A 10000-nucleotide genomic window follows, 5' to 3' on the forward strand; every position below is an offset into this window, starting at 1 on the left:
TCACCCCAACATAATAGTTTGAGGTCATTGGAGGAAAAATTGATAGAAATAAAATGTTTAAAAAGTGACTTTTTTATGATGCCATGTCCACTAAATATGCTCAAAGCACTTTACAAGGGGTCCCAAGACAACATATATACAAGACATAGTGCCTAGGTGCCATTACATTTAAAAGTTTTTTCTTTATTTACCTTTCTGAAAATCTCAACATTTCTGGGCTGGGATTTTGCAATGTCGCCAATGTAAACAGCATGATACAAAGTCTGCAATGTAGAAAAGATACAATTAAATCAAATATAAACGCTTTAAATTAGGACCAAAAAATAAACGTAACAAGGAACATTTCACACTCATACCTTTCTTTACTCTTTAAGATTCAACCTGACAAAAACTAACAACGGCCAAATATTCATGGGCAGTCAAGCCTGGATTCAGTAAGTAACATCCAATCGTTGTGAAGGAAATGACAGGCCTGTCAGTTTTGTAGGAACTGTTTTCAGCTTTGATTTTTATTAATTTTCTGACGAAAAAATTTTAAATGTATAAATTGCTATTTGGATACTAGTTTATTTTGTGGTTATTTTTTCTGATGTGAAATTATTACTTTGTACTATTCAGCACTGAGAAAAATATTTGGTAAATAAAAATATTTCCTTATTTGATCACTGCCACTGTCTATTCTTGTAGAATAGTGAGTCAAGCGTCCCAAAGTCTTCAACCAAGCATGAGCTCTCTAATCAGTCGTTCAAAACAAAGCTGAGACTACTCGTCAAGGTATTAAGCTACTACTTTTTGAGTCAGCCTAATTGCTAAAAACTAAAAGTACAAAATATAATTATGAGGACTTAATGAATCACATTGCTGAAATCAGCTTATAAAAAGAAGAACATTGGTCTTTATTTCAGAAAAATCGGTTGAAAACGAACTGTTTTACAAATAAATTTGATTTTATAAATTGCTTTTGTTTATTTTCGCTTTTTTAGCAGTTTTTTTTTTTATTTATCGGCTGATTTTCTTGATATTTATATCATTGTTATATCTCAAAGACATGAGATCAGTGATATACTTTGTTTGTTTCAAATGCAACAAGAGCAAGAGCATAACTTGGCTTTTTTTACCTATCAGCCATGCCTGGCTAATATATTCATCAAGGTGGTGATTGTGACACAACTACGAGATGACCATCTTCTAAAGCTTCAATGGTGACTCATAGCATGAGTTGACAGCTGATGACACATGAGCTACACACGGTGTTCACACATATTTATATTCCACTTGTCTATTTCCTTACGGATCAAATTGGATCTATTATTTCAAAGTATGCTACTTTCCACACAAGTATTTTTGTTAGCTACAAAAATGACAATTTGTTTACCTATCGACATGGAATTTACCAACAAAACGTTCTGCATCTGGTATTTTGTTCTTTCTTGAAGCTGTTATTTTGTATTCTACTTTTTTTCTATTTTTATCTTATATTTTGATCTATTTATTTATTGCTTTTTTGATTTGTATATTGTTAGCCACAATCACTTTGGATTAGAATTAATAACCGTTATTGATTGCCATGGGAAAGTAGGATGTACAATCCCAATAAAACTACAAGCAGTACTTTATCTATCTAGCTGGTAGGCAAAAATTAGAGGAACTATTCAAAATCAGACATGAATTCTCACCTTATACAAAGTGCCCCAATCTCCCACTGTGGCTTGTGCTTTAGACATCCTTAACAAAATTCTCTGATGGGTAAAAAAAAAAATTGAGAAGGGAATAAATACTCTTTTGATCGATACAAAAGAAATGCACGTTTTCAATAAAAATGAATGAAACATAAATAAATAAGAAACATTGATTATCACAGTGTGTCGTCTACTTATACTTACAGGAATATACCTTATGTGTTTTAAACAGCCTGCCAAACACTTCACCACTTCCATGTTATGGGCAGACATAAAAAAAGCCACAGCCTCATGTCTCTGTTTTATAGGAGCAGCACATTTGAGAGGCCTCAAGAACCATTCCCTTAAAAAGAAAATAAATAATAATAATAATTTAATCGTTTGATCACTGCAAAATTGTAACTTTCAAAAATAAAACAAGGAGGGTGTGAAAACTACTTAATTTCTAACATCTGTTTCTCATATTCTTATCTAATTTCTGTTGTGATACCTGCTCTTTCAAATTTCATCTCACCATTTTTTTTTCTCTTCACAGACCAACTTTCTCAAACTGATATTACTCCGGGGTCGACAAGTCACTGATTATGTTTTTTAAAGCAAATTAATATACTTCTTTACAGGAAGGAATCGAGTCTCTTAAATTGAAAAAAAAGCATATCTGTTTGACAGTGTATGCAAATGTAGGGGAAAAATAATTCAAGATGATGGTAACAAAACAGCAATAGACAAACATGATTGGAAAACTGTGGTAGCTTGATCTGCCATGGAAAGGAATAGACTAAAGTCTGAAGTAAAGTAAGGTATATAAAAAGTTTGGTGACAGAAAATAAAAGATCAGTTTTTCAATAAAAAAACATAAAAAACATTCTGAAAACAAATCTCGAAAAACCCAAAGTGAATAAGGCAATCAAATGATAAAACATAAACAGGGAATGAAAAGAGTTGAACTGTTTTGGGATTTGATTTACCTTAACATCCTACTCCCAATTCTTGACTTACATCGGTTTAGAATACCTGAGAATGACTGTAATATTAACATCGGAGACACAAACTTATCAAACTGGCTTAAAGACATAAATTTAAACTGACATATTTCAAAAATACAAAATATTTTCCTCTATTCAAAAATACAGGTAAAGATAAAAGTAGTGAAAAACATTTACCCAAGGAGACAGACTTGACTCATCCATACAGGGACTGAGGTAGTGTCTTTAAGTTAGATGTCAGAAAGGAAAATGATGATTCTTGAATAAATGACAGAGTATTTAACAGTTGTTTTTACAGGAGTGCCCCCCCCCCCCCCCTCTCCCAATGCCCAATATGGGGTCACGTTTTCTTTTCAAATATCTGAGACTTTTAACTAGATAACAGGCAGTTAACAGCATGGAAATTTTAGTCACCAATTTTTTTTTTAATGCAGCAGTTGTCTGCCTTTTACATTAGTGACAGCTTTTGTTCTGACCATAAAGACTGAGTCCCTCCTTCCCTCCACGGTTGTGACCAGCTTTGTAAGTTGACGGGTGGATCTCTGTCTCAAAAATTTTAAGAGCACAGTAGGTCAAGCCATCCATTTGAATGTGATGCTCCCTAGGTAAAGATAAAAAATCTCAGTTACCATGATAATAGCAACCCTTCCACAAAAAGACTGAATTACTCATATTTATCTGATCAATAATTGCAGACTCAGCCACCTAGAGTATAGTGATAGCGACAAGGGATTTAAAGCCCACGTCTCAATGATGTTAATGCTCTCTTGGTGAAAAAGGTTAGATATATTGTCCAGCTGGAGTAAAATTTAATGCCAACCCAGAAAGATAGATATAACTTCAGTTTCATTATTTTTATACATTATTTTAGATTTTGTTTTAAGAATATTTCAGATAATGAGAAACCATAGCAAATTATAAAAAAATAAATAAATAAATAAAGATAATGCTTTTTTGTAATAAAGTCAAGAGCAAAAGCAATGTCACAACTTTTCAATCGAGATTGTTTGTATAATTATAAATAAAATCATACATTGCAACACACGTTATTAAAGCTTAAAACTTATTCAATTCGTTTTTGGTTGTTGCAACAATTGTTGAAGATATCAGTACTTTACAATCAATACATGAGTGTCAAAGATTTGAATGGGATTATAATTAATATAATATGATCTTCATGACATGCGCTAATTGTAAGAAATTTCATAGCAACATTCCCAATCGCAGTTATACTGAAAGAAAATAAAAGAAACTTTGTAAACAAGGACTCAGAGCAGGATCTGAGGTCATCTCTCTCTCTCTCTCTCCCTCTCTCTCCCTCTCTCTCTCTCTCTCCCTCCCTCTCTCTCTCTCTCTCTCTCTCTCTCTCTCTCTCTCTCTCTCTATCTCTATCTCATTTTAACAGATCTGCTAGCAATTTTACAACAAAGAATGTCAGTTCTATCTCTGGAAGAATGAGCTCAAGTCATTGGTCATATCAAGGTAGACATGTTAGATCTTGCTATAGGTTTAAATAAAAATATGAAAACGGATTCCTCAGAAGCAGGAAGAGGACTGAAAAGTCTAGGAAAACTACAAGAGGTGAAGATGAACAAAATTTGAATTTTCATCTAGCCGATAGATTCTGTTCACCCTTGACAAATTGTCAATGATATTGAGACACATTGTAATTAATTTTAGGCCTGCTTGTGGACACTTAAAGGAGTCAGCATGATATCCACAAGCTCAAAAAACAAGCTGAAACTCACCCTTGCCATCAAAGAAGCAGGCCACAATGGGCAAATCACCACCACTGGAGAATTGAGCAGCAATGGTGTGACATGCTTTTTATGGAGGAATTTCCCTTTACAGTGAGGCAGACAATATGGTAGGATGTTTTGGTTTTGTTTTTATTTTTACCGCCGGAGGAACGACGACTTTATACCAAAGACAATAAATGAATCTCAAAAATCATAGGACCATAATATATGTTTGTGGTTGCATTATAAATTATGAGGCACACTTCTCTAATCCACCTAAAAGAAAACTGACAGGTGAGACCAACAAAGAAAATGTTTTTGAAAAAGTTGTAATTCTTTTTAGAGAAGTGGAAACAGCGAAGACATGTGATCATTCAACAGGAGAAGTCCCAATCCATAAAAACTGGGTTAATACTCAATTACTGCACAAGTACAATGATGAAGTCCTGACTTGCCTTGCATTCAGTCCAGACCTCAAATGCCTTGAAAATGTTGCTATGTTAAGTCGCAAAGTTCACAACACTAATCCATATCCATAATATTCGAATAAACTTTTTGACTCTCTCTTTCTGCTGCATGGGAGTTAACTGATGCTACATGAGCAAAACTCCCAGTTCTAAGATGATGAGACGCAGTGCGGCTGTGAAGGAAAAAAGTGATGACTACACCAAATATTAATCCCTTTCAACCTTTGGGTGACATTTTATTCAATTCTTGTTTAATTAACGCCTATTGTGACCATGTGCAATGTAATATATAAACCATATTTAGTTGGTGTATTTGTAAAGACAATAAGCTTTCAAGTCATATAAAATAGCATAGGATTATTGGTCTTTTTGTGTGAAAAATTTCAATTCAATTTTGTGACGTTACTTTTACTCTTGATTGTTTATCAGATGTTCTATTGACAACACTGCAGCATAATGATAAAACATCTTTTTGACTTTGACCAAAAAACTTTTACTTGATTTATCACTTTATAGAAGTCTCAGGTTTAGCCTTTATTGACATGTTGAAAGTTATCTCAATCAATATATCGTTTTTGAAAAGGTATGATTTTTAATTTTCTGAAGTATTACTTTCATTGCGTAAACTCACGGTATAAAGGCCTTCAACCCCAATACAGGCACATGGGTTACATTTGCCTCCAGCTCTATTCCCACTCTTGTTTTTTCCAGATATTTCAGTAGGCCACCAATTGATGAGATCTGTGCCAATAAATCATTTAAAAAATATAAATTAGCGATAATCTATCACCATTTCTGTTCCCCATATGAATAAAAAATGGAATTCAAAACCAATTTTATCAGAAAAGACCATTTTGGGCCATTTACAATTTAAGAAACTTATTTCACCCACAGGAAAAATGCCAACTGATATGAAACGATCCATTTTTATAGCACTACCAAAAAAGCCAGGGGCAGTTGATTGTGAACAACACAGAACTATTAGCCTAATGAGCCACCTCACAAAAATTCTTTTGAAGATAATTTTACTAAGAATAAGAAATAAAATACGACCTGAAATTGGGGAGATGCAATTTGGTTTTGTTGAGGACAAGGGTACCAGAAATGGAATATTCACATTATCAATGCTGATGGAAAGATGTATTGAAGTAAATAAAGATCTGTATATGTGTTTCATCGACTATTCAAAAGCCTTTGATAAAGTACAACACGAAAAACTATTCAAAATTCTATCATCCTTGGACATTGATGGTAAAGATTTAAGAATATTACGGAATTTGTACTGGGAACAAGAAGCAGCAATGCGTGTTGACAACGAACTAAGCAGTTTTACACCTATTAGAAGAGGAGTTAGGCAGGGGTGTGTTTTGTCTCCAGATTTATTCAACCTCTATAGTGAAATGATATTAAGAGATATCGAACATAAGAAGGGGGTGTGTATTGGAGGAAAGAATGTAACAAATCTGAGGTATGCAGATGATACGGTTCTACTGGCAGAATCTGAACATGAACTACAAGAATTACTGGATGTTGTAGTCAGGAGTAGTGAAAATATGGGACTGGAACTGAATATATCTAAAACAGAATGTATGACGGTATCTAAAAATAATAACCCACCAGCCTGTGTAATAACAAGCAGAGGACAAACAATACAACAAGTTGAATGTTTCAAATATTTAGGCTTCAATGTAACATCCAATGGAAAATCAGATTGTGAAATAAAGAAAGAATAGGTATGGCGAAGAATGCATTCAACCAGCTGCATACAATTATGAAAAACAGGAATATTAGCATGAAAACAAAAATCAAAGTCCTGGATTGCTATGTACTGTCTGTGCTGCTATATGGTTGTGAGAGCTGGACCATAAACAAGACCATGGTTAAAAGACTGGAGGCAGTGGAAATGTGGTTTTACAGAAGAATGATGAGGGTGTCATGGATGGAAAGGAAAAGAAATGAAGAAATTTTAGAAATGGCAAACAGAAAAAGATCACTGATAACAAAAATCATCAAACGCCAAATGGAATTTTTAGGACACATTATCCGCCACCCTGGTTTGGAAATACTCGCCTTGACTGGAAAGATGAATGGAAAAAGAATAAGAGGAAGACAAAGAATAACGTATTTGAAAGGGATAAGAACTTGGACAGATGAAGCTGAGAAAGGTGGCGCTGCTTTAATAGAATTGGCAAGAGATAGATCAGCTTGGCGGAAGATGACCTCCGACGTCTGCTTCAGATATGGAACTACATGAGATGAGATTTCACCCCCCTAAATAAAACATAATTATTTGAATCATATTTCGTCATTTGACTTCTGTTCTCAAGATTACTTTGGAAATACCCTCATCATTCATTGATATCTATGAATAAATATTGCGTAAAAGTTATATTGAATTTCGATTGAAAAGGGATGAATTCTCCATAAATATGTCTTATAGACAGACAAATGTCTGGAGTTGAGACAAAGTAATTACCTCGTTCCTGTTGAGTTTCAACCTGTCTTAATGGGTGTGCAGTGGCAATTTTTATCATTTTTGGCACCGACTACAAAATTGAGTTATTCACATTTTTAGATACATCAAATATCAAACATTAAATTTATACCAGTTACAACGTGAAAAAATGGTTCAAATTACTTAATTCTATGGCATATCCAATGTTGATGAATTTCAATCCCATCCAACCCCCCCCCCCCCCCCCTCAAAAAAAAAAAAAATAGAATTAAAAATTTTAAAAACTTCCAATACCAAACTTAATCCCTTAGTTAAAATAGTTGCTTGAAATCATGTCATACATTATTGGAAAGCTTAGATTAAGTCCTAAATGATGGTATAATATATAACAAAATGTATTCATCCAATACTTTACAATTCCAACATTTGTTAGTTACCACCAAGGCAGGATTGAATTTCCTATTTCAGCTTTAACTGCTTTTTTCTCGAATTGTTGGCATATAAAAATTAAATCCTCCAACAGTTTCCAATCGAGAGCTTTGAAAGTTAATCTGATTATTGACAAGGCATTTATTTATTGCAAGCTTCATTTTGACATTTTGAAATTTTATTTTTTTTGACTTGAAGTTTTTTTCCCTTGAAATTTTTCAATTTTCATACTTATTTCACCTTTCTGGATTTACACATGAATAGAATAAAAACGAAGTCTTACATTTCATAAAGCTTGGGAACCTTTTTTTGATAATACAGTAATAATTAAAAATAATCTTACAATGTTGTAAGAGTTAACACACATAACTACAGTTAACTCATATGAAAGTGTGTACAAGAAACAAGCAAAGTAAATATCATATGACTAATGGTACAAAAACAGTTAATTGCAATGAATAAAATAGAAATTTGAATCCCCGAGGCCTGCTGAAGAAATAAACGCATCATTGGGAGGTCCATTGAGCATATGTGCTGTAGAAAAGCATTAATAATGAAACTGTGTATGGAATATATATAACTTGTCCCAAAAATTCTCAATGCACCATATATTCCACATTGAACAATATTGTAATGTTTAATACTTTTTAAATAATTTTTTAATACTTAATTCACTTCAATAAATAGCATCTCTCCATGGTTTCACTATGTTTAAAGCACGGCTTTATAATAAGAAACATGGAACAAAATTTCCATTTCAAACAGTTAACATGCCTTATTTCACTCAGATTTTGAAAGCACTTCACAATTTCTGTCACTGCTTGTGGTAACGTGCTCATTCAAGGACATAATGTCAAGGTCAGAGTTTTACTATCATTGTCTCTTATCCAATCACTGACCAATATGAAATTGTTCAATTTTGTTACAAATATTTTTAAAAATTAACAATGAAATAACAAATCTCCTATAAGTCTATACCATATTGGAACTCCCAAATGGCAGCAACGAGGAAAAATAAAGGGATCTCTCATCTTGTGATAAATGTGTTGGGACAGAGGGTATATTGAGAGCAAGTATACGTCTTCTACTCACTTGGTAATCTGAGGATGGATAGTAATAATAATAATAATAATAATAATAACATAATTTATTTATATAGCGCCTGTCCCATACAATATAGCTCTAGGTGCACAATATACATGGCATACAATATATTTCATTAAAAAATATATATTTCTCTTTCATATTATCAACATTTAAAAGATGAGAATACAGAATTATTTTTTTTAATAATGTAATTAAACCTCTGGTATATTATGAAGATTGCTTATCCATTTTTTAAAAACTTTAATTATTTTTAAAAAAATAAAAAAATAAATGCTCAATTGGTTCTTTCTACATACCATCTAAATATAACAGAAAGAGATGACTTTTTAATTTTCTTTTAAACCTGCTTCAGAATCAGTAAAGTTAGAACACAGATTGAATGGCAGAGAATTCCACACTGTTTGAGCCGCACTATATAAGGTTCTGTCTTTTAATTTTGTTTTCCTCCTTTTTGTGGTGTGCAAAAGATGCTGATCACACCATCTTAAATTACAAGATGGGATATATATCATTAATAAAATCCTTCAGATAAAAATGTGAGCAATCGTTTTTAGAGTTAAAACATAGCACTGCAATTTTATAATCAATTCTAGATTTAACAGGTGACCAGTAGAGTTCATAAAACATTATGGCTATGTGTTCTCTTTTTTATTCTTTGTAAAAGCTGTAGTTTCTTTAAAAGATATCAGGCAGATTAAAATGTAATGAATGACAATAGTCAAGTCTAGAAATATAAAAGAAGAGACTAATGTTTGAATTGACTTTAGGGTTAAAATATTTGACATTTGGGCAATTTTTCGTAATTCAAGATAAAGATTTTTGCAAAGATAGGATACATCTTTTTCCATAGCCAGATTACAATAAAAAATAAATGCCGAGATTACAGGCTTTGACAGAAAAAGGATTAATTTCATTTCGAGGATTCAATGATTTCGAATTGGTCGAATGCATAAGCTTTCTTGGGTTTATAAAAAGAACCTCTGTTTTCTCTTCATTCATTTCAAGCTTATTGCAAGTCATACACATGCTAACCTCTTAAATACATTTCTCCATTAAAATTTTTTTTTTTTGCTGAATAGGGAGGAAAATTTGTGAAAAATACTTTAAGATTTGTATTTGGTGACCAACCATCAATTTT

General features: G+C 32.6%; 1 protein-coding gene across 3 annotated transcripts in view; it reads right to left on the minus strand.

Annotated features, from left to right (window-relative positions):
• The window catches only part of LOC144962461 (mutS protein homolog 5-like), a 50542-nt gene that overhangs the window by 25957 nt on the left and 14585 nt on the right, over nucleotides 1-10000 (minus strand). For all 3 annotated transcript variants that reach the window (XM_078895420.1, XM_078895421.1, XM_078895423.1), the window contains 7 exons: nucleotides 8734-8855; nucleotides 5503-5612; nucleotides 3142-3266; nucleotides 2648-2693; nucleotides 1884-2022; nucleotides 1677-1739; nucleotides 192-263 (listed from right to left, as the gene is read on the minus strand). In XM_078895420.1, coding sequence (XP_078751546.1) covers nucleotides 192-263; nucleotides 1677-1739; nucleotides 1884-2022; nucleotides 2648-2693; nucleotides 3142-3266; nucleotides 5503-5612; nucleotides 8734-8855 — 677 coding nt within the window. The remainder of the gene's footprint in view (nucleotides 1-191; nucleotides 264-1676; nucleotides 1740-1883; nucleotides 2023-2647; nucleotides 2694-3141; nucleotides 3267-5502; nucleotides 5613-8733; nucleotides 8856-10000) is intronic.

The sequence above is a fragment of the Berghia stephanieae genome, chromosome 1 (genome assembly GCF_034508935.2).
Source record: "Berghia stephanieae isolate SIO BIC M18660-M18661 chromosome 1, UCSD_Bste_1.3, whole genome shotgun sequence".
NCBI classification, from domain to species: Eukaryota; Metazoa; Mollusca; class Gastropoda; order Nudibranchia; family Aeolidiidae; genus Berghia; species Berghia stephanieae.